This window comes from Oncorhynchus keta, chromosome 7 (genome assembly GCF_023373465.1).
Source record: "Oncorhynchus keta strain PuntledgeMale-10-30-2019 chromosome 7, Oket_V2, whole genome shotgun sequence".
Taxonomy (NCBI): Eukaryota; Metazoa; Chordata; class Actinopteri; order Salmoniformes; family Salmonidae; genus Oncorhynchus; species Oncorhynchus keta.
In genome coordinates this window covers 39,253,375-39,278,438 of record NC_068427.1, presented here as the reverse complement: position 1 = coordinate 39,278,438, position 25,064 = coordinate 39,253,375, and the positions used below count along the sequence as shown (strand labels likewise).

The 25,064-nt window shown below is 41.9% G+C and overlaps 1 protein-coding gene across 2 annotated transcripts in view; it reads left to right on the top strand.

Moving 5' to 3' along the window:
• Positions 1-25,064, top strand: part of LOC118386428 (DNA-binding protein SATB2-like) — a 114,495-nt gene that overhangs the window by 79,304 nt on the left and 10,127 nt on the right. For both annotated transcript variants that reach the window (XM_052522869.1, XM_052522870.1), the window contains 3 exons: positions 18,389-18,475; positions 19,339-19,491; positions 20,513-20,707. In XM_052522869.1, coding sequence (XP_052378829.1) covers positions 18,389-18,475; positions 19,339-19,491; positions 20,513-20,707 — 435 coding nt within the window. The remainder of the gene's footprint in view (positions 1-18,388; positions 18,476-19,338; positions 19,492-20,512; positions 20,708-25,064) is intronic.

The following is a 25,064-nucleotide window of genomic DNA, read 5'->3' as shown; positions in this document are numbered from 1 at the left end:
TGTTAGTATTGGTGTGTCTGTGATGTTAGTATTGATGTGTCTGTGATATTGGTATTGGTTGGTGTGTCTGTGATGTTAGTATCGGTGTGTCTGTGATGTTAGTATTGGTGTGTCTGTGATGTTAGTATTGATGTATCTGTGATGTTATTATTGGTTGGTGTGTCTGTGATGTTAGTATTGGTGTGTCTGTGATGTTAGTATTGGTTGGTGTGTCTGTGATGTTAGTATTGGTGTGTCTGTGATGTTAGTATTGATGTGTCTGTGATATTGGTATTGGTTGGTGTGTCTGTGATGTTAGTATCGGTGTGTCTGTGATATTAGTATTGGTGTGTCTGTGGTGTTATTATTGATGTGTCTGTGATGTTGGTATTGGTTGGTGTGTCTGTGATGTTCATGTTGGTGTGTCTGTGATGTTAGTATCGGTGTGTCTGTGATGTTAGTATTGATGTGTCTGTGATGTTGGTATTGGTTGGTGTGTCTGTGATGTTCATGTTGGAGTGTCTGTGATGTTATTATTGGTTGGAGTGTCTGTGATGTTAGTATTGGTGTGTCTGTGATGTTGGTATTGGTTGGTGTGTCTGTGATGTTCGTGTTGGAGTGTCTGTGATGTTAGTATTGGTGTGTCTGTGGTGTTAGTATTGGTTGGTGTGTCTGTGATGTTAGTATTGGTTGGTTTGTCTGTGATGTTAGTATTGGTTGGTGTGTCTGTGATGTTAGTATTGGTTGGTGTGTCTGTGATGTTAGTATTGGTTGGTGTGTCTGTGATGTTAGTATTGGTTGGTGTGTCTGTGATGTTAGTATTGGTTGGTGTGTCTGTGATGTTAGTATTGGTTGGTGTGTCTGTGATGTTAGTATTGGTTGGTGTGTCTGTGATGTTCGTGTTGGAGTGTCTGTGATGTTAGTATTGGTGTGTCTGTGGTGTTAGTATTGGTTGGTGTGTCTGTGATGTTAGTATTGGTTGGTGTGTCTATGATGTTAGTATTGTTTGGTGTGTCTGTGCTGTTAGTATTGGTTGGTGTGTCTGTGATGTTAGTGTTAGTTGGTGTGTCTGTGGTGTTAGTATTGGTTGGTGTGTCTGTGATGTTATTATTGGTTTGTGTGTCTGTGATGTTAGTATTGGTTGGTGTGTCTGTGATGTTAGTATTGGTTGGTGTGTCTGTGATGTTAGTATTGGTGTGTCTGTGATGTTAGTATTGATGTGTCTGTGATGTTAGTATTGGTTGGTGTGTCTGTGATGTTATTATTGATGTGTCTGTGATGTTAGTATTGATGTGTCTGTGATGTTATTATTGGTTGGTGTGTCTGTGATGTTAGTATTGGTGTGTCTGTGATGTTAGTATTGGTTGGTGTGTCTGTGATGTTAGTATTGGTGTGTCTGTGATGTTAGTATTGGTGTGTCTGTGATGTTAGTATTGATGTGTCTGTGATGTTATTATTGGTTGGTGTGTCTGTGATGTTAGTATTGGTGTGTCTGTGATGTTAGTATTGGTTGGTGTGTCTGTGATGTTAGTATTGGTGTGTCTGTGATGTTAGTATTGATGTGTCTGTGATGTTATTATTGGTTGGTGTGTCTGTGATGTTAGTATTGGTGTGTCTGTGATGTTAGTATTGGTTGGTGTGTCTGTGATGTTAGTATTGGTGTGTCTGTGATGTTAGTATTGATGTGTCTGTGATATTGGTATTGGTTGGTGTGTCTGTGATGTTAGTATCGGTGTGTCTGTGATGTTAGTATTGGTGTGTCTGTGATGTTAGTATTGATGTATCTGTGATGTTATTATTGGTTGGTGTGTCTGTGATGTTAGTATTGGTGTGTCTGTGATGTTAGTATTGGTTGGTGTGTCTGTGATGTTAGTATTGGTGTGTCTGTGATGTTAGTATTGATGTGTCTGTGATATTGGTATTGGTTGGTGTGTCTGTGATGTTAGTATCGGTGTGTCTGTGATGTTAGTATTGGTGTGTCTGTGGTGTTATTATTGACGTGTCTGTGATGTTGGTATTGGTTGGTGTGTCTGTGATGTTCATGTTGGTGTGTCTGTGATGTTAGTATCGGTGTGTCTGTGATGTTAGTATTGATGTGTCTGTGATGTTGGTATTGGTTGGTGTGTCTGTGATGTTGGTATTGGTTGGTGTGTCTGTGATGTTCATGTTGGAGTGTCTGTGATGTTATTATTGGTTGGAGTGTCTGTGATGTTAGTATTGGTGTGTCTGTGATGTTGGTATTGGTTGGTGTGTCTGTGATGTTCGTGTTGGAGTGTCTGTGATGTTAGTATTGGTGTGTCTGTGGTGTTAGTATTGGTTGGTGTGTCTGTGATGTTAGTATTGGTTGGTTTGTCTGTGATGTTAGTATTGGTTGGTGTGTCTGTGATGTTAGTATTGGTTGGTGTGTCTGTGATGTTAGTATTGGTTGGTGTGTCTGTGATGTTAGTATTGGTTGGTGTGTCTGTGATGTTAGTATTGGTTGGTGTGTCTGTGATGTTAGTATTGGTTGGTGTGTCTGTGATGTTAGTATTGGTTGGTGTGTCTGTGATGTTCGTGTTGGAGTGTCTGTGATGTTAGTATTGGTGTGTCTGTGGTGTTAGTATTGGTTGGTGTGTCTGTGATGTTAGTATTGGTTGGTGTGTCTATGATGTTAGTATTGGTTGGTGTGTCTGTGCTGTTAGTATTGGTTGGTGTGTCTGTGATGTTAGTGTTAGTTGGTGTGTCTGTGGTGTTAGTATTGGTTGGTGTGTCTGTGATGTTATTATTGGTTTGTGTGTCTGTGATGTTAGTATTGGTTGGTGTGTCTGTGATGTTAGTATTGGTTGGTGTGTCTGTGATGTTAGTATTGGTGTGTCTGTGATGTTAGTATTGATGTGTCTGTGATGTTAGTATTGGTTGGTGTGTCTGTGATGTTATTATTGATGTGTCTGTGATGTTAGTATTGATGTGTCTGTGATGTTATTATTGGTTGGTGTGTCTGTGATGTTAGTATTGGTGTGTCTGTGATGTTAGTATTGGTTGGTGTGTCTGTGATGTTAGTATTGGTGTGTCTGTGATGTTAGTATTGGTGTGTCTGTGATGTTAGTATTGATGTGTCTGTGATGTTATTATTGGTTGGTGTGTCTGTGATGTTAGTATTGGTGTGTCTGTGATGTTAGTATTGGTTGGTGTGTCTGTGATGTTAGTATTGGTGTGTCTGTGATGTTAGTATTGATGTGTCTGTGATGTTATTATTGGTTGGTGTGTCTGTGATGTTAGTATTGGTGTGTCTGTGATGTTAGTATTGGTTGGTGTGTCTGTGATGTTAGTATTGGTGTGTCTGTGATGTTAGTATTGATGTGTCTGTGATATTGGTATTGGTTGGTGTGTCTGTGATGTTAGTATCGGTGTGTCTGTGATGTTAGTATTGGTGTGTCTGTGATGTTAGTATTGATGTATCTGTGATGTTATTATTGGTTGGTGTGTCTGTGATGTTAGTATTGGTGTGTCTGTGATGTTAGTATTGGTTGGTGTGTCTGTGATGTTAGTATTGGTGTGTCTGTGATGTTAGTATTGATGTGTCTGTGATATTGGTATTGGTTGGTGTGTCTGTGATGTTAGTATCGGTGTGTCTGTGATGTTAGTATTGGTGTGTCTGTGGTGTTATTATTGACGTGTCTGTGATGTTGGTATTGGTTGGTGTGTCTGTGATGTTCATGTTGGTGTGTCTGTGATGTTAGTATCGGTGTGTCTGTGATGTTAGTATTGATGTGTCTGTGATGTTGGTATTGGTTGGTGTGTCTGTGATGTTCATGTTGGAGTGTCTGTGATGTTATTATTGGTTGGAGTGTCTGTGATGTTAGTATTGGTGTGTCTGTGATGTTGGTATTGGTTGGTGTGTCTGTGATGTTGGTATTGATGTGTATTTGATGTTAGTATCGGTGTGTCTGTGATGTTGGTATTGGTTGGTGTGTCTGTGATGTTCGTGTTGGAGTGTCTGTGATGTTAGTATTGGTGTGTCTGTGGTGTTAGTATTGGTTGGTGTGTCTGTGATGTTAGTATTGGTTGGTTTGTCTGTGATGTTAGTATTGGTTGGTGTGTCTGTGATGTTAGTATTGGTTGGTGTGTCTGTGATGTTAGTATTGGTTGGTGTGTCTGTGATGTTAGTATTGGTTGGTGTGTCTGTGATGTTAGTATTGGTTGGTGTGTCTGTGATGTTAGTATTGGTTGGTGTGTCTGTGATGTTAGTATTGGTTGGTGTGTCTGTGATGTTCGTGTTGGAGTGTCTGTGATGTTAGTATTGGTGTGTCTGTGGTGTTAGTATTGGTTGGTGTGTCTGTGATGTTAGTATTGGTTGGTGTGTCTATGATGTTAGTATTGGTTGGTGTGTCTGTGCTGTTAGTATTGGTTGGTGTGTCTGTGATGTTAGTGTTAGTTGGTGTGTCTGTGGTGTTAGTATTGGTTGGTGTGTCTGTGATGTTATTATTGGTTTGTGTGTCTGTGATGTTAGTATTGGTTGGTGTGTCTGTGATGTTAGTATTGGTTGGTGTGTCTGTGATGTTAGTATTGGTGTGTCTGTGATGTTAGTATTGATGTGTCTGTGATGTTAGTATTGGTTGGTGTGTCTGTGATGTTATTATTGATGTGTCTGTGATGTTAGTATTGATGTGTCTGTGATGTTATTATTGGTTGGTGTGTCTGTGATGTTAGTATTGGTGTGTCTGTGATGTTAGTATTGGTTGGTGTGTCTGTGATGTTAGTATTGGTGTGTCTGTGATGTTAGTATTGGTGTGTCTGTGATGTTAGTATTGATGTGTCTGTGATGTTATTATTGGTTGGTGTGTCTGTGATGTTAGTATTGGTGTGTCTGTGATGTTAGTATTGGTTGGTGTGTCTGTGATGTTAGTATTGGTGTGTGTCTGTGATGTTAGTATTGATGTGTCTGTGATGTTATTATTGGTTGGTGTGTCTGTGATGTTAGTATTGGTGTGTCTGTGATGTTAGTATTGGTTGGTGTGTCTGTGATGTTAGTATTGGTGTGTCTGTGATGTTAGTATTGATGTGTCTGTGATATTGGTATTGGTTGGTGTTTCTGTGATGTTAGTATCGGTGTGTCTGTGATGTTAGTATTGGTGTGTCTGTGATGTTAGTATTGATGTGTCTGTGATGTTATTATTGGTTGGTGTGTCTGTGATGTTAGTATTGGTGTGTCTGTGATGTTAGTATTGGTTGGTGTGTCTGTGATGTTAGTATTGGTGTGTCTGTGATGTTAGTATTGATGTGTCTGTGATGTTGGTATTGGTTGGTGTGTCTGTGATGTTCATGTTGGTGTGTCTGTGATGTTAGTATCGGTGTGTCTGTGATGTTAGTATTGATGTGTATGTGATGTTGGTATTGGTTGGTGTGTCTGTGATGTTCATGTTGGAGTGTCTGTGATGTTATTATTGGTTGGAGTGTCTGTGATGTTAGTATTGGTGTGTCTGTGATGTTGGTATTGGTTGGTGTGTCTGTGATGTTCGTGTTGGAGTGTCTGTGATGTTAGTATTGGTGTGTCTGTGGTGTTAGTATTGGTTGGTGTGTCTGTGATGTTAGTATTGGTTGGTGTGTCTGTGATGTTAGTATTGGTTGGTGTGTCTGTGATGTTCGTGTTGGTGTGTCTGTGATGTTAGTATTGGTTGGTGTGTCTGTGATGTTCGTGTTGGTGTGTCTGTGATGTTGGTATTGGTTGGTGTGTCTGTGATGTTCGTGTTGGTGTGTCTGTGATGTTGGTATTGGTTGGTGTGTCTGTGATGTTCGTGTTGGTGTGTCTGTGATGTTAGTATTGGTTGGTGTGTCTGTGATGTTAGTATTGATGTGTCTGTGATGTTGGTATTGGTTGGTGTGTCTGTGATGTTGGTATTGGTTGGTGTGTCTGTGATGTTCATGTTGGAGTGTCTGTGATGTTATTATTGGTTGGAGTGTCTGTGATGTTAGTATTGGTGTGTCTGTGATGTTGGTATTGGTTGGTGTGTCTGTGATGTTCGTGTTGGAGTGTCTGTGATGTTAGTATTGGTGTGTCTGTGGTGTTAGTATTGGTTGGTGTGTCTGTGATGTTAGTATTGGTTGGTTTGTCTGTGATGTTAGTATTGGTTGGTGTGTCTGTGATGTTAGTATTGGTTGGTGTGTCTGTGATGTTAGTATTGGTTGGTGTGTCTGTGATGTTAGTATTGGTTGGTGTGTCTGTGATGTTAGTATTGGTTGGTGTGTCTGTGATGTTAGTATTGGTTGGTGTGTCTGTGATGTTAGTATTGGTTGGTGTGTCTGTGATGTTCGTGTTGGAGTGTCTGTGATGTTAGTATTGGTGTGTCTGTGGTGTTAGTATTGGTTGGTGTGTCTGTGATGTTAGTATTGGTTGGTGTGTCTATGATGTTAGTATTGGTTGGTGTGTCTGTGCTGTTAGTATTGGTTGGTGTGTCTGTGATGTTAGTGTTAGTTGGTGTGTCTGTGGTGTTAGTATTGGTTGGTGTGTCTGTGATGTTATTATTGGTTTGTGTGTCTGTGATGTTAGTATTGGTTGGTGTGTCTGTGATGTTAGTATTGGTTGGTGTGTCTGTGATGTTAGTATTGGTGTGTCTGTGATGTTAGTATTGATGTGTCTGTGATGTTAGTATTGGTTGGTGTGTCTGTGATGTTATTATTGATGTGTCTGTGATGTTAGTATTGATGTGTCTGTGATGTTATTATTGGTTGGTGTGTCTGTGATGTTAGTATTGGTGTGTCTGTGATGTTAGTATTGGTTGGTGTGTCTGTGATGTTAGTATTGGTGTGTCTGTGATGTTAGTATTGGTGTGTCTGTGATGTTAGTATTGATGTGTCTGTGATGTTATTATTGGTTGGTGTGTCTGTGATGTTAGTATTGGTGTGTCTGTGATGTTAGTATTGGTTGGTGTGTCTGTGATGTTAGTATTGGTGTGTCTGTGATGTTAGTATTGATGTGTCTGTGATGTTATTATTGGTTGGTGTGTCTGTGATGTTAGTATTGGTGTGTCTGTGATGTTAGTATTGGTTGGTGTGTCTGTGATGTTAGTATTGGTGTGTCTGTGATGTTAGTATTGATGTGTCTGTGATATTGGTATTGGTTGGTGTGTCTGTGATGTTAGTATCGGTGTGTCTGTGATGTTAGTATTGGTGTGTCTGTGATGTTAGTATTGATGTATCTGTGATGTTATTATTGGTTGGTGTGTCTGTGATGTTAGTATTGGTGTGTCTGTGATGTTAGTATTGGTTGGTGTGTCTGTGATGTTAGTATTGGTGTGTCTGTGATGTTAGTATTGATGTGTCTGTGATATTGGTATTGGTTGGTGTGTCTGTGATGTTAGTATCGGTGTGTCTGTGATGTTAGTATTGGTGTGTCTGTGGTGTTATTATTGACGTGTCTGTGATGTTGGTATTGGTTGGTGTGTCTGTGATGTTCATGTTGGTGTGTCTGTGATGTTAGTATCGGTGTGTCTGTGATGTTAGTATTGATGTGTCTGTGATGTTGGTATTGGTTGGTGTGTCTGTGATGTTCATGTTGGAGTGTCTGTGATGTTATTATTGGTTGGAGTGTCTGTGATGTTAGTATTGGTGTGTCTGTGATGTTGGTATTGGTTGGTGTGTCTGTGATGTTGGTATTGATGTGTATTTGATGTTAGTATCGGTGTGTCTGTGATGTTGGTATTGGTTGGTGTGTCTGTGATGTTCGTGTTGGAGTGTCTGTGATGTTAGTATTGGTGTGTCTGTGGTGTTAGTATTGGTTGGTGTGTCTGTGATGTTAGTATTGGTTGGTTTGTCTGTGATGTTAGTATTGGTTGGTGTGTCTGTGATGTTAGTATTGGTTGGTGTGTCTGTGATGTTAGTATTGGTTGGTGTGTCTGTGATGTTAGTATTGGTTGGTGTGTCTGTGATGTTAGTATTGGTTGGTGTGTCTGTGATGTTAGTATTGGTTGGTGTGTCTGTGATGTTAGTATTGGTTGGTGTGTCTGTGATGTTCGTGTTGGAGTGTCTGTGATGTTAGTATTGGTGTGTCTGTGGTGTTAGTATTGGTTGGTGTGTCTGTGATGTTAGTATTGGTTGGTGTGTCTATGATGTTAGTATTGGTTGGTGTGTCTGTGCTGTTAGTATTGGTTGGTGTGTCTGTGATGTTAGTGTTAGTTGGTGTGTCTGTGGTGTTAGTATTGGTTGGTGTGTCTGTGATGTTATTATTGGTTTGTGTGTCTGTGATGTTAGTATTGGTTGGTGTGTCTGTGATGTTAGTATTGGTTGGTGTGTCTGTGATGTTAGTATTGGTGTGTCTGTGATGTTAGTATTGATGTGTCTGTGATGTTAGTATTGGTTGGTGTGTCTGTGATGTTATTATTGATGTGTCTGTGATGTTAGTATTGATGTGTCTGTGATGTTATTATTGGTTGGTGTGTCTGTGATGTTAGTATTGGTGTGTCTGTGATGTTAGTATTGGTTGGTGTGTCTGTGATGTTAGTATTGGTGTGTCTGTGATGTTAGTATTGGTGTGTCTGTGATGTTAGTATTGATGTGTCTGTGATGTTATTATTGGTTGGTGTGTCTGTGATGTTAGTATTGGTGTGTCTGTGATGTTAGTATTGGTTGGTGTGTCTGTGATGTTAGTATTGGTGTGTCTGTGATGTTAGTATTGATGTGTCTGTGATGTTATTATTGGTTGGTGTGTCTGTGATGTTAGTATTGGTGTGTCTGTGATGTTAGTATTGGTTGGTGTGTCTGTGATGTTAGTATTGGTGTGTCTGTGATGTTAGTATTGATGTGTCTGTGATATTGGTATTGGTTGGTGTTTCTGTGATGTTAGTATCGGTGTGTCTGTGATGTTAGTATTGGTGTGTCTGTGATGTTAGTATTGATGTGTCTGTGATGTTATTATTGGTTGGTGTGTCTGTGATGTTAGTATTGGTGTGTCTGTGATGTTAGTATTGGTTGGTGTGTCTGTGATGTTAGTATTGGTGTGTCTGTGATGTTAGTATTGATGTGTCTGTGATGTTGGTATTGGTTGGTGTGTCTGTGATGTTCATGTTGGTGTGTCTGTGATGTTAGTATCGGTGTGTCTGTGATGTTAGTATTGATGTGTATGTGATGTTGGTATTGGTTGGTGTGTCTGTGATGTTCATGTTGGAGTGTCTGTGATGTTATTATTGGTTGGAGTGTCTGTGATGTTAGTATTGGTGTGTCTGTGATGTTGGTATTGGTTGGTGTGTCTGTGATGTTCGTGTTGGAGTGTCTGTGATGTTAGTATTGGTGTGTCTGTGGTGTTAGTATTGGTTGGTGTGTCTGTGATGTTAGTATTGGTTGGTGTGTCTGTGATGTTAGTATTGATGTGTCTGTGATGTTATTATTGGTTGGTGTGTCTGTGATGTTAGTATTGGTGTGTCTGTGATGTTAGTATTGGTTGGTGTGTCTGTGATGTTAGTATTGGTGTGTCTGTGATGTTAGTATTGGTGTGTCTGTGATGTTAGTATTGATGTGTCTGTGATGTTATTATTGGTTGGTGTGTCTGTGATGTTAGTATTGGTGTGTCTGTGATGTTAGTATTGGTTGGTGTGTCTGTGATGTTAGTATTGGTGTGTCTGTGATGTTAGTATTGATGTGTCTGTGATGTTATTATTGGTTGGTGTGTCTGTGATGTTAGTATTGGTGTGTCTGTGATGTTAGTATTGGTTGGTGTGTCTGTGATGTTAGTATTGGTGTGTCTGTGATGTTAGTATTGATGTGTCTGTGATATTGGTATTGGTTGGTGTGTCTGTGATGTTAGTATCGGTGTGTCTGTGATGTTAGTATTGGTGTGTCTGTGATGTTAGTATTGATGTATCTGTGATGTTATTATTGGTTGGTGTGTCTGTGATGTTAGTATTGGTGTGTCTGTGATGTTAGTATTGGTTGGTGTGTCTGTGATGTTAGTATTGGTGTGTCTGTGATGTTAGTATTGATGTGTCTGTGATATTGGTATTGGTTGGTGTGTCTGTGATGTTAGTATCGGTGTGTCTGTGATGTTAGTATTGGTGTGTCTGTGGTGTTATTATTGACGTGTCTGTGATGTTGGTATTGGTTGGTGTGTCTGTGATGTTCATGTTGGTGTGTCTGTGATGTTAGTATCGGTGTGTCTGTGATGTTAGTATTGATGTGTCTGTGATGTTGGTATTGGTTGGTGTGTCTGTGATGTTCATGTTGGAGTGTCTGTGATGTTATTATTGGTTGGAGTGTCTGTGATGTTAGTATTGGTGTGTCTGTGATGTTGGTATTGGTTGGTGTGTCTGTGATGTTGGTATTGATGTGTATTTGATGTTAGTATCGGTGTGTCTGTGATGTTGGTATTGGTTGGTGTGTCTGTGATGTTCGTGTTGGAGTGTCTGTGATGTTAGTATTGGTGTGTCTGTGGTGTTAGTATTGGTTGGTGTGTCTGTGATGTTAGTATTGGTTGGTTTGTCTGTGATGTTAGTATTGGTTGGTGTGTCTGTGATGTTAGTATTGGTTGGTGTGTCTGTGATGTTAGTATTGGTTGGTGTGTCTGTGATGTTAGTATTGGTTGGTGTGTCTGTGATGTTAGTATTGGTTGGTGTGTCTGTGATGTTAGTATTGGTTGGTGTGTCTGTGATGTTAGTATTGGTTGGTGTGTCTGTGATGTTCGTGTTGGAGTGTCTGTGATGTTAGTATTGGTGTGTCTGTGGTGTTAGTATTGGTTGGTGTGTCTGTGATGTTAGTATTGGTTGGTGTGTCTATGATGTTAGTATTGGTTGGTGTGTCTGTGCTGTTAGTATTGGTTGGTGTGTCTGTGATGTTAGTGTTAGTTGGTGTGTCTGTGGTGTTAGTATTGGTTGGTGTGTCTGTGATGTTATTATTGGTTTGTGTGTCTGTGATGTTAGTATTGGTTGGTGTGTCTGTGATGTTAGTATTGGTTGGTGTGTCTGTGATGTTAGTATTGGTGTGTCTGTGATGTTAGTATTGATGTGTCTGTGATGTTAGTATTGGTTGGTGTGTCTGTGATGTTATTATTGATGTGTCTGTGATGTTAGTATTGATGTGTCTGTGATGTTATTATTGGTTGGTGTGTCTGTGATGTTAGTATTGGTGTGTCTGTGATGTTAGTATTGGTTGGTGTGTCTGTGATGTTAGTATTGGTGTGTCTGTGATGTTAGTATTGGTGTGTCTGTGATGTTAGTATTGATGTGTCTGTGATGTTATTATTGGTTGGTGTGTCTGTGATGTTAGTATTGGTGTGTCTGTGATGTTAGTATTGGTTGGTGTGTCTGTGATGTTAGTATTGGTGTGTCTGTGATGTTAGTATTGATGTGTCTGTGATGTTATTATTGGTTGGTGTGTCTGTGATGTTAGTATTGGTGTGTCTGTGATGTTAGTATTGGTTGGTGTGTCTGTGATGTTAGTATTGGTGTGTCTGTGATGTTAGTATTGATGTGTCTGTGATATTGGTATTGGTTGGTGTTTCTGTGATGTTAGTATCGGTGTGTCTGTGATGTTAGTATTGGTGTGTCTGTGATGTTAGTATTGATGTGTCTGTGATGTTATTATTGGTTGGTGTGTCTGTGATGTTAGTATTGGTGTGTCTGTGATGTTAGTATTGGTTGGTGTGTCTGTGATGTTAGTATTGGTGTGTCTGTGATGTTAGTATTGATGTGTCTGTGATGTTGGTATTGGTTGGTGTGTCTGTGATGTTCATGTTGGTGTGTCTGTGATGTTAGTATCGGTGTGTCTGTGATGTTAGTATTGATGTGTATGTGATGTTGGTATTGGTTGGTGTGTCTGTGATGTTCATGTTGGAGTGTCTGTGATGTTATTATTGGTTGGAGTGTCTGTGATGTTAGTATTGGTGTGTCTGTGATGTTGGTATTGGTTGGTGTGTCTGTGATGTTCGTGTTGGAGTGTCTGTGATGTTAGTATTGGTGTGTCTGTGGTGTTAGTATTGGTTGGTGTGTCTGTGATGTTAGTATTGGTTGGTGTGTCTGTGATGTTAGTATTGGTTGGTGTGTCTGTGATGTTCGTGTTGGTGTGTCTGTGATGTTAGTATTGGTTGGTGTGTCTGTGATGTTCGTGTTGGTGTGTCTGTGATGTTGGTATTGGTTGGTGTGTCTGTGATGTTCGTGTTGGTGTGTCTGTGATGTTGGTATTGGTTGGTGTGTCTGTGATGTTCGTGTTGGTGTGTCTGTGATGTTAGTATTGGTTGGTGTGTCTGTGATGTTAGTATTGGTGTGTCTGTGATGTTAGTATTGGTTGGTGTGTCTGTGATGTTAGTATTGGTGTGTCTGTGATGTTAGTATTGATGTGTCTGTGATGTTGGTATTGGTTGGTGTGTCTGTGATGTTCATGTTGGTGTGTCTGTGATGTTAGTATTGGTGTGTCTGTGATGTTAGTATTGGTGTGTCTGTGATGTTAGTATTGGTTGGTGTGTCTGTGATGTTAGTATTGGTGTGTCTGTGATGTTAGTATTGGTTGGTGTGTCTGTGATGTTCGTGTTGGTGTGTCTGTGATGTTGGTATTGGTTGGTGTGTCTGTGATGTTAGTATTGGTTTGTGTGTCTGATGTTGGTATTGATGTGTCTGTGATGTTAGTATTGGTTGGTGTGTCTGATGTTAGTATTGGTTGGTGTGTCTGTGATGTTCGTGTTGGTGTGTCTGTGATGTTAGTATTGGTCGGTGTGTCTGTGATGTTCGTGTTGGTGTGCCTGTGATGTTAGTATTGGTTTGTGTGTCTGATGTTGGTATTGATGTGTCTGTGATGTTAGTATTGATGTGTCTGTGATGTTAGTATTGGTTGGTGTGTCTGTGATGTTCATGTTGGAGTGTCTGTGATGTTATTATTGGTTGGAGTGTCTGTGATGTTAGTATTGGTGTGTCTGTGATGTTAGTATTGATGTGTCTGTGATGTTATTATTGGTTGGTGTGTCTGTGATGTTAGTATTGGTGTGTCTGTGATGTTAGTATTGGTTGGTGTGTCTGTGATGTTAGTATTGGTGTGTCTGTGATGTTAGTATTGATGTGTCTGTGATATTGGTATTGGTTGGTGTGTCTGTGATGTTAGTATCGGTGTGTCTGTGATGTTAGTATTGATGTGTCTGTGATGTTGGTATCGGTGTGTCTGTGATGTTGGTATTGGTTGGTGTGTCTGTGGTGTTATTATTAATGTGTCTGTGATGTTGGTATTGGTTGGTGTGTCTGTGATGTTCATGTTGGTGTGTCTGTGATGTTAGTATCGGTGTGTCTGTGATGTTAGTATTGGTGTGTCTGTGATGTTGGTATTGGTTGGTGTGTCTGTGATGTTAGTATTGGTGTGTCTGTGATGTTAGTATTGGTTGGAGTGTCTGTGATGTTAGTATTGGTGTGTCTGTGATGTTAGTATTGGTGTGTCTGTGATGTTAGTATTGATGTGTCTGTGATGTTAGTATTGGTTGGAGTGTCTGTGATGTTAGTATTGGTTGGTGTGTCTGTGATGTTCGTGTTGGAGTGTCTGTGATGTTAGTATTGATGTGTCTGTGATGTTAGTATTGGTGTGTCTGTGATGTTGGTATTGGTTGGTGTGTCTGTGATGTTAGTATTGGTGTGTCTGTGATGTTAGTATTGGTGTGTCTGTGATGTTAGTATTGGTTGGTGTGTCTGTGATGTTCGTGTTGGTGTGTCTGTGATGTTAGTATTGGTTTGTGTGTCTGATGTTGGTATTGATGTGTCTGTGATGTTAGTATTGGTTGGATTTGTCTGATGTTAGTATTGGTTGGTGTGTCTGTGATGTTCGTGTTGGTGTGTCTGTGATGTTAGTATTGGTTTGTGTGTCTGATGTTGGTATTGGTGTGTCTGTGATGTTGGTATTGGTTGGTGTGTCTGTGATGTTAGTATTGGTGTGTATGTGATGTTGTATTGGTGTGTCTGTGATCTTAGGGGTGGTGTGTCTGTGATGTTAGTATTGGTTGATGTGTCTGTGATGTTAGTATTGGTTGGTGTGTCTGTGATGTTAGTATTGGTTGGTGTGTCTGATGTTAGTATTGGTTGGTGTGTCTGTGATGTTCGTGTTGGTGTGTCTGTGATGTTAGTGTTGGTTTGTGTGTCTGATGTTGGTATTGATGTGTCTGTGATGTTAGTATTGGTTGGTGTGTCTGTGATGTTCGTGTTGGTGTGTCTGTGATGTTAGTATTGGTTGGTGTGTCTGTGTTGTTCGTGTTGGTGTGTTTGTGATGTTGGTATTGGTTGGTGTGTCTGTGATGTTCGTGTTGGTGTGTCTGTGATGTTGGTATTGGTTGGTGTGTCTGTGATGTTCGTGTTGGTGTGTCTGTGATGTTAGTATTGGTTGGTGTGTCTGTGATGTTAGTATTGGTGTGTCTGTGATGTTAGTATTGGTTGGTGTGTCTGTGATGTTAGTATTGGTGTGTCTGTGATGTTAGTATTGATGTGTCTGTGATGTTGGTATTGGTTGGTGTGTCTGTGATGTTCATGTTGGTGTGTCTGTGATGTTAGTATTGGTGTGTCTGTGATGTTAGTATTGGTGTGTCTGTGATGTTAGTATTGGTTGGTGTGTCTGTGATGTTAGTATTGGTGTGTCTGTGATGTTAGTATTGGTTGGTGTGTCTGTGATGTTCGTGTTGGTGTGTCTGTGATGTTGGTATTGGTTGGTGTGTCTGTGATGTTAGTATTGGTTTGTGTGTCTGATGTTGGTATTGATGTGTCTGTGATGTTAGTATTGGTTGGTGTGTCTGATGTTAGTATTGGTTGGTGTGTCTGTGATGTTCGTGTTGGTGTGTCTGTGATGTTAGTATTGGTCGGTGTGTCTGTGATGTTCGTGTTGGTGTGCCTGTGATGTTAGTATTGGTTTGTGTGTCTGATGTTGGTATTGATGTGTCTGTGATGTTAGTATTGATGTGTCTGTGATGTTAGTATTGGTTGGTGTGTCTGTGATGTTCATGTTGGAGTGTCTGTGATGTTATTATTGGTTGGAGTGTCTGTGATGTTAGTATTGGTGTGTCTGTGATGTTAGTATTGATGTGTCTGTGATGTTATTATTGGTTGGTGTGTCTGTGATGTTAGTATTGGTGTGTCTGTGATGTTAGTATTGGTTGGTGTGTCTGTGATGTTAGTATTGGTGTGTCTGTGATGTTAGTATTGATGTGTCTGTGATATTGGTATTGGTTGGTGTGTCTGTGATGTTAGTATCGGTGTGTCTGTGATGTTAGTATTGATGTGTCTGTGATGTTGGTATCGGTGTGTCTGTGATGTTGGTATTGGTTGGTGTGTCTGTGGTGTTATTATTAATGTGTCTGTGATGTTGGTATTGGTTGGTGTGTCTGTGATGTTCATGTTGGTGTGTCTGTGATGTTAGTATCGGTGTGTCTGTGATGTTAGTATTGGTGTGTCTGTGATGTTGGTATTGGTTGGTGTGTCTGTGATGTTAGTATTGGTGTGTCTGTGATGTTAGTATTGGTTGGAGTGTCTGTGATGTTAGTATTGGTGTGTCTGTGATGTTAGTATTGGTGTGTCTGTGATGTTAGTATTGATGTGTCTGTGATGTTAGTATTGGTTGGAGTGTCTGTGATGTTAGTATTGGTTGGTGTGTCTGTGATGTTCGTGTTGGAGTGTCTGTGATGTTAGTATTGATGTGTCTGTGATGTTAGTATTGGTGTGTCTGTGATGTTGGTATTGGTTGGTGTGTCTGTGATGTTAGTATTGGTGTGTCTGTGATGTTAGTATTGGTGTGTCTGTGATGTTAGTATTGGTTGGTGTGTCTGTGATGTTCGTGTTGGTGTGTCTGTGATGTTAGTATTGGTTTGTGTGTCTGATGTTGGTATTGATGTGTCTGTGATGTTAGTATTGGTTGGATTTGTCTGATGTTAGTATTGGTTGGTGTGTCTGTGATGTTCGTGTTGGTGTGTCTGTGATGTTAGTATTGGTTTGTGTGTCTGATGTTGGTATTGGTGTGTCTGTGATGTTGGTATTGGTTGGTGTGTCTGTGATGTTAGTATTGGTGTGTATGTGATGTTGTATTGGTGTGTCTGTGATCTTAGGGGTGGTGTGTCTGTGATGTTAGTATTGGTTGATGTGTCTGTGATGTTAGTATTGGTTGGTGTGTCTGTGATGTTAGTATTGGTTGGTGTGTCTGATGTTAGTATTGGTTGGTGTGTCTGTGATGTTCGTGTTGGTGTGTCTGTGATGTTAGTGTTGGTTTGTGTGTCTGATGTTGGTATTGATGTGTCTGTGATGTTAGTATTGGTTGGTGTGTCTGATGTTAGTATTGGTTGGTGTGTCTGTGATGTTCGTGTTGGTGTGTCTGTGATGTTAGTATTGGTTGGTGTGTCTGTGATGTTCGTGTTGGTGTGTCTGTGATGTTAGTATTGGTTGGTGTGTCTGTGATGTTGGTATTGGTTGGTGTGTCTGTGATGTTCGTGTTGGTGTGTCTGTGATGTTAGTATTGGTTTGTGTGTCTGATGTTGGTATTGATGTGTCTGTGATGTTAGTATTGGTTGGTGTGTCTGATGTTAGTATTGGTTGGTGTGTCTGTGATGTTCGTGTTGGTGTGTCTGTGATGTTAGTATTGGTTGGTGTGTCTGTGATGTTCGTGTTGGTGTGTCTGTGATGTTAGTATTGGTTTGTGTGTCTGATGTTGGTATTGGTGTGTCTGTGATGTTGGTATTGGTTGGTGTGTCTGTGATCTTAGTATTGGTGTGTCTGTGATCTTAGGGGTGGTGTGTCTGTGATGTTAGTATTGATGTGTATGTGATGTTAGTATTGGTTGGTGTGTCTGTGATGTTAGTATTGGTTGATGTGCCTGTGATGTTAGTATTGATGTGTCTGTGATGTTAGTATTGGTTGGTGTGTCTGTGATGTTAGTATTGGTTGGTGTGTTTGTGCTGTTAGTATTGGTGTGTCTGTGATGTTAGTATTGGCTGGTGTGTCTGTGATGTTAGTATTGGTTGGTGTGTCTGTGATGTTAGTATTGGTTGGTGTGTTTGTGCTGTTAGTATTGGTGTGTCTGTGATGTTAGTATTGGTTGGAGTGTCTGTGATGTTAGTATTGGTTGGTGTGTCTGTGATGTTAGTATTGGTTGGTGTGTCTGTGATGTTAGTATTGTTTGGTGTGTCTGTGGTGTTAGTTTTGATGTGTCTGTGATGTTAGTATTGGTTGGTGTGTCTGTGATGTTAGTATTGGTGTGTCTGTGATCTTACGGGTGGTGTGTCTGTGATGTTAGTATTGGTTGGTGTGTCTGTGATGTTAGTATTGATGTGTCTGTGATGTTAGTATTGGTTGGTGTGTCTGTGATGTTAGTATTGGTTGGTGTGTCTGTGATGTTAGTATTTGTTGGTGTGTCTGTGATATTCGGGGTGGTGTGTCTGTGTTCTACACCAGAGGGTCTCTCAAGTCAAGGTTAGAAAATCGAAAGGGGATAGTACTAAACACTCTGATCTATCTGTATCTAACCATAGCTTGAGTAAAGGCACTTAAATACATTAAAATAATTTTCATTGATTGTTTCTATGTATGTTGTAGTTGTGGCTGAAGAAGTGGTAACGTATCTAAACGTTGTAGTTGTGGCTGAAGAAGTGGTAACGTATCTAAACGTTGTAGTTGTGGCTGAAGAAGTGGTAATGTGTCTAAACGTTGTAGTTGTTGCTGAAGAAGTGGTAACGTATCTAAACGTTGTAGTTGTGGCTGAAGAAGTGGTAACGTATCTAAACGTTGTCGTTGTGGCTGAAGAAGTGGTAACGTATCTAAACGTTGTAGTTGTGACTGAAGAAGTGGTAACGTATCTAAACGTTGTAGTTGTGGCTGAAGAAGTGGTAACGTATCTAAACGTTGTCGTTGTGGCTGAAGAAGTGGTAACGTGTCTAAACGTTGTAGTTGTGGCTGAAGAAGTGGTAACGTATCTAAACGTTGTAGTTGTGGCTGAAGAAGTGGTAACGTATCTAAACGTTGTCGTTGTGGCTGAAGAAGTGGTAACGTATCTAAACGTTGTAGTTGTAGCTGAAGAAGTGGTAACGTGTCTAAACGTTGTAGTTGTGGCTGAAGAAGTGGTAACGTGTCTAAACGTTGTCGTTGTGGCTGAAGAAGTGGTAACGTATCTAAACGTTGTAGTTGTGGCTGAAGAAGTGGTAACGTATCTAAACGTTGTCGTTGTGGCTGAAGAAGTGGTAACGTGTCTAAACGTTGTAGTTGTGGCTGAAGAAGTGGTAACGTGTCTAAACGTTGTAGTTGTGACTGAAGAAGTGGTAACGTATCTAAACGTTGTAGTTGTAGCTGAAGAAGTGGTAACGTATCTAAACGTTGTAGTTGTAGCTGAAGAAGTGGTAACGTATCTAAACGTTTTAGTTGTGGCTGAAGAAGTGGTAACGTTTGTAAATGTTTGACAGGATCTATTTAGACCGACCATCACTAACCATGTCCCATACCACCTCATGCAGAAGGTGTGGGAGAGAGGTCTGGACGAACAGCTCACTCCTGATGCCTGGGCTGCTATCTGGAAAAACAAGACCAAAGCCTCCTCTGTGGTGAGCCGTGTATTCATCCACAATCGCTTTTGACTCGCTCACAGAATGTACCTCATACAGAATTCCTTTTGGTCAGAAATGTCTGAATTACTTATGTTAAATACTGGCTATGATTTGTTTAGCTTGCATGGTACTGTGGAATCAATGGAGTAGTCCCAAAGTACATGACCATCGCTACTTCCTGTTGTAGCTACGGTACATGCAGTATATTTTGGTAATTGAGTACTGACTCTAAAGAAAGAGTTCTGTACCTCTCTTCACATGTTTACACTAAAGAAACAGCCTTTAACCTGTTGTCATAGTAACGTGCGCTAGAGAGAGGGACACTTGGTTTTGTTATACTTCCCAACCCCACACAGCCTTATAGGACCATCACAGATAACATACTATGATGCCATACCAGGGCAAACACGCATTCTCTCTGTTCGGCATCATCATTATTATGTCTGTACATATTTATCTTGATGCCATAGTTTATACTTGGGAACGCCAGATTACTAGTCTGGACCTGCACAGATAACTTCAAAGTCTTCGAAGAGAACATAATGAGATTAAATACAGTGTAATTCAAACATAGATTAGAGTACAAAGGAGAGGAGAGAGACTGATTTAATGACTTTTAATCTGTATACATTCTCCATGTCAGAAACATGTATATCTGTGTATAATGTGTGTAAAAAAAACAAACGTAAACTGATCATCAACAGATTACCCATCATGCTTAGTTAAATCCTTTGGTCCTTGGTGTGCGAACATGTCGACTGGAGTTGGCAGTGTTACCCACGCAGGCAAACTCTGGTAACTCATGGTTAGAGGTCTCTGTGGACCCTCTCTCCCTGGTCCCTATCCCTCCTCCCCTCCAGCCCAAGCCACCAGGCCCCAACCCAGACCTGCCCCTGAAGCCGGAGTCTCTGGTCAACATCACGTCAGGTATCTATGATGAGATCCATCAGGAGATGAAGAGGGCCAAGGTGTCTCAGGCGCTGTTCGCCAAGGTGGCTGCCAACAAGAGCCAGGTGAGAGGCCTGTTCCTATCCTGCTACAATGTTTCCAACTATTGTGCCATAGTGTGTCCCTCTGTTTGAGGTAGAAGTGGCCCTTAACATCTAGGATCCCATTACCCAACTCCAAATCCTAACCTGAACCATTAAGGGAATGGAAACATATCTGGCCCTTGTCAGGTGGTTATGGGTAGTTTCTCTACCTCCTCCTGTCCCTGTGATGTGGGTGGGATGACCTTCTTCCTCAGGCTGTTGTGTCAGACTGTCAGTTAACTTCCACAGCAGTAGATAAGCAATACCAGACAGACAGACAGACAGACAGACAGACAGACAGTCAGTCAGTATCTGAGCCAAATACCAACCTGGGGAAGAACTGATCAACATTGGAGATATCTCATACTGCTGGGAAATTACATGTGATACCTGTCCTGCATATCTCTCAACCCCCCCCATATACACACACACACACACACACACACACACACACACACACACACACACACACACACACACACACACACACACACACACACACACACACACACACACACACACACACACACACACACACACACACACACACACACACACTGTTTAGAGCACATGAAGAGATGGTGCTGCAGCATGTGAGTCACTCAGTGAGAATGGATATCTACAGCAGTGACACTGTTGTGTGTGTGTCTACGTGTGTGTGTGCGTGCGTGCGTGCGTGTGTGTGTTTGTGGCAGAGTGGCAGGTTGTGTGGTGATCAAGCTGTGTCTCCCAGGTTCAGGGGTCGGGGGGTCCGGGGCTGGCTGGGCTAGGCTGGGCTGGGGGTCATGGCTCACTGCACCCATCTGCTGCAGCTGAGAGGAGAGAGGGATGATGAGAGAGGTGGAGACCTGACCAGGTTATTAACACTGCATGCTGGTAGAGTCTGGATGCACACAACAGCTGGTGTCAGACTGGCCCATTCTAGCAGAGATAATCAAATCTTCTCCGTCTCTCTCTCCCCTCCCTCCCTCCCTCCCTCCCTCTCTCCACCTCCCTATCTCAGGGCTGGCTGTGTGAGTTGCTGCGGTGGAAGGAGAACCCTAGCCCAGAGAACCGTACTCTGTGGGAGAACCTGTGTACCATCCGGAGGTTCCTGACCCTGTCCCAGACAGAGAGGGACATGGTGTATGAAGAGGAGTCAAGGCACCACCACAGTGAGAGAGTCCACACTGTACTACACCTGCCCCAAGACCCACAGGTGAGACCAGCCCATCAAGGATCAGATGAACCTAGCCTGCATGCTAACCTTAGTGCTATGGATCAGATGAACCTAGCCTGTATACTAACCTTAGTGCTATGGATCAGATGAACCTAGCCTGCATGCTAACCTTAGTGCTATGGATCAGATGAACCTAGCCTGCATACTAACCTTAGTGCTATGGATCAGATGAACCTAGCCTGCATGCTAACCTTAGTGCTATGGATCAGATGAACCTAGCCTGCATGCTAGCCTTAGTGCTATGGATCAGATGAACCTAGCCTGCATACTAACCTTAGTGCTATGGATCAGATGAACCTAGCCTGCATGCTAACCTTAGTGCAGGGGTGTCAAAGTCAAATGGACGGAGGGCCAAATAAAAAATTTAGCTACAAGCCGAGGGCCGGACGGTTCGAATGTTCATTGAAAAATTTTTAAATGACGATATAGTCTAGTGAACCTAATTGAACCTACTGAAAACCTAACAAATATATTCCAATATGATCAGATAAATAAAGCAATATTTTCTTATGGCTCTGTCAGTAATCTTTAATTTTCAACAGACACAAAAGACAAATTTCCTTTATATAAAAATCCCCATAACATGAACATTAAATGAAAGAAACCGGTATTCAAGGCACCATCAGTAGCCTATATTTTCTATTTTAGCAAAAGTGGGCTAAATTTACTTCAAAGAAAAAAAAAACAATAATAGCAATTTTCTATCATCCACTCAACTGAAATATTTTTAAAATATAATTGGATTGAAATACAATAAAATAAAGTGCAAAAATCTATTAATCAAAAACAACACTTTGTTTAAGGAGAAGTAACATGCAGTGAAAACAAATATTAAACTTTAACTTTTAAACTTGAACTGAGTAAAACTCTAAATATGTGATTGCACAGTAATGTTCACTTGTTTGAGGTTGAGGGTGATACTTGGTGGTGTCCCATCTTTTCCACAAGTTCATCAATGTTCGGGGTAAGGCTCTGAGCTGAGGAAATCCTCAGAATTGAGTGGAGGTGTTCAGCAGTAAGTCGACTTCTGTGTGATGTTTTGTTCAAGTTCATCAAAGAAAACAGTTGTTCACACAGGTATGTGCTGCCAAACATAGACAACGTTTGAGCAGCCTGGATGCGCAGCTGGGGCATTGTGTCGGGGAGGAAACGGGCGAACTCCGCAGCACCCACTGCCGCATATTTTGCCCTCAGTGCATCATTGCATTGGAGGTCAATCAACTCCATTTGGAGGTTTGGTGGTGAGCTTTCCACGTCAACAGCAAATGGGTTACCGAGCAGTTCCAACCTGCTTTTTTGTGCTTCAAAGTCAGCAAATGCCCGAAAGTCAGCGGCAAGCATACCTATTTTATCAGCCAACTGTGGGAACGCACTGGTAGAGAGACTTTCATGGTCTGGCAGCTGGGAAAGTGGCTCAAATTTTCTTTCCGCATCTGCGTCTCCCACAGAGTCAGTTTGGTTTTAAATGCCTTCACTGTACTGTACATATCAGAGATGACACGATCCCGACCCTGCAGCTGCAAGTTCATTGCATTCAGATGACTCGTAATGTCACACAGAAAAGCCATTTCACACAGAAACATTTCGTCTCGGAGTTGTGTTGTGTCTTTCCCTTTGCTGTCCAAGAACAGACAAATCTCCTCACGAAGCTCGAAACATCTTTGAAGCACCTTTCCCTGGCTTAGCCATCGCAAATCACCATGCTCCGTTTCTAACTCCGTCAGAAATGCCTTGAACTGGCGGTGATTCAAACCTTTGGCTCTGATAAAGTTAACTGTGCGCGTGATGATGCTCATTACATGCTCCATTTTCAAGGCTTTACCGCACAACGCTTCCTGGTGTATGATACAATGATAAGCTGTCAGCTCACCTGTCGCGTTTTCCTCTTGCATCTTTTCCCGTATCTTCGCCACCAGTCCGCTCCTGTGTCCACACATCGCAGGTGCTCCGTCGGTTGTCAAACCCACGAGTTTTTCCCAAGGCAGCTCCATCTCATTTACACATCTTGACACCTCTTCATACAAATCATGCCCCGTAGTTGTGCCATGCATAGGACGTAAAGCCAAAAACTCCTCTGTCACGCTTAGGCTGGAGTCCACTCCGCGGATGAAAATTGACAACTGGGCAATGTCAGAAATGTCGGTGCTCTCATCCACAGCCAAGGAATATGCAATGAAATCTTTTCCCTTTTTCACAAGCTGCTCTTTTAGATTGATGGACAACTGGTCTACTCTCTCGGCAATGGTGTTTCTGCTCAGACTCACATTTAAAAAGAGTTGCCTTTTTTCTGGGCAAACTTCGTCACAAACTTTAATCATGCAGTTTTTGATGAAATCCCCTCCGTAAATGGCCGGGCTGATTTAGCGATCTCTTCTGCCAAAATAAAACTGGCCTTGACAGCAGCCTGGCCTTGTGATTTGGCTTTTTGAACAGAGCCTGTCGAGATTTGAGGCCTCGTTTTAATTCCTCTGCCTTTTGTAGCCTTTGTTCCATGTCCATATTCTTGTTTTTGTCCGCGTGTTTCGTTTCATAATGTCGTCTCAGATTATACTCTTTCAGTACCGCCACACTTTCTCCACACAGAAGACACACAGGTTTTCCAGCTACCTCCGTGAACAAATACTCCGACTCCCACCTTGTTTGAAACCCCGGTTCTCAGTGTCCACCTTCCGTTTTGCCATTTTTGATGGGTATCTGAAAGTTAATTTTACTGTGATGCTGACAACTGCTGTGCCAATAAATATTGAAATGAAGCAGCCTACTGCTCGGTGCGTCACCGTTGCATTGTGGGAAATGTAGTATTGGTGCGTGTAAAAGATCTGCGGGCTGCCGGCTTGCTGCGGTCTGCGGGCCGGTTCTAATAATAAATCAAGATCATCCCAGGGGATAAAAACCTTCTCCGGGGCGGATGTGGCCCGCGGGCCTTGACTCTGACATATGTGCCTTAGTGCTATGGGTCTGCACTGTCCATCTCTATGTGAGTACAGAGTTTTATACAGCATAGCACTATTTATTTTTATTAAAACAATTTAAAATAAGAAATTATTTGAGCAGGAAATATAATACAATCGATACATATGAGACAACATCAATGTGGGGTAGAGAACAGAGACCCCAGTCACATATTCATAACAACAGGGATCCACAAATAATGATCCATACCAAAAGGATGTTTAGACACCTATGCATATAGCATCATACACAGAGGTACAGTAGTCCAGCCTTGCTGATTAAATTGACTTTCTCCAATGCCAGCCAGAGTCATTATTGGATGGAATACCTTTCTACCTCCTTCTGTCCTTGTGATGTGGCTGGGGTCAGTCAGAGGTCATGACCCTCTTCCCCAGGCTGTTGTATCAGACCCTCAGTGTGTATCTGCCCCAAATACCAACCTGGGGAAGAACTGATCGACACTGGAGATCTCTCATACTGCTGGGAAATTACATGTGATACCTGTCCTGCATATCTCTCACAACCCCACCCTTAACCCCCCTTCAACCCCACCCTTAACCCCCTTCAACCCCACCCTTAAACCCCTTCAACCCCACCCTTAACCCCCTGAACCCCACCCTTAACCCCCCTCAACCCCACCCCTCAACCCCACCCTCAACCCCACCCCGCAATCTCACCCCTTAACCGCACCCTTAAACACCACCCCACCCAAACCCCCACCGTCAACCCTCAACCCCACCCTCAACCCCCACCGTCAACCCTCAACCCCACCCCTCAACCCCACCCTGCAATCTCACCCCTTAACCGCACCCTTAAACCCCACCCCTTAACCGCACCCTTAAACCCCACCCCTCAACCCCACCCTAACCCCCACCGTCAACCCTCAACCCCACACCCACCCTCAGCCCTCAACCCCACACCCACCTTCAACCCCACCCCTCAACCCCACCCTAACCCCCACTCAAACCCCCACTGTCAACCCTAAACCCCACCCTAACCCCCACCCCTCAATCCCACCCCTCAACCCCACCCTAACCCCCACCCTCAACAAACACTGTTTAGAGCACATGAAGAAATGGTCTTGCAGATTAAATGGACTTTCTCCAATGCCAGCCAGGGTCGTTATTGGATGGAAATCACTGAGGACACACATGCATTATGCATTAAAACTGAACACACACACGCACACGCGCATTCTGTGTATTATCAGGATTACCATGTGGACAAAGGTACAAAGGCCAGGTCCCCCCCCCCCCATTCCTCCTCTCATTTTGATTGATTTATTCTTAGTTATAATTCATATTTCACAGTAATAACTACAATATTGAAAGGGGGATACCTAGTCAGTTGTACAACTGACTGTCTTCAACTGAAATGTGTCTTC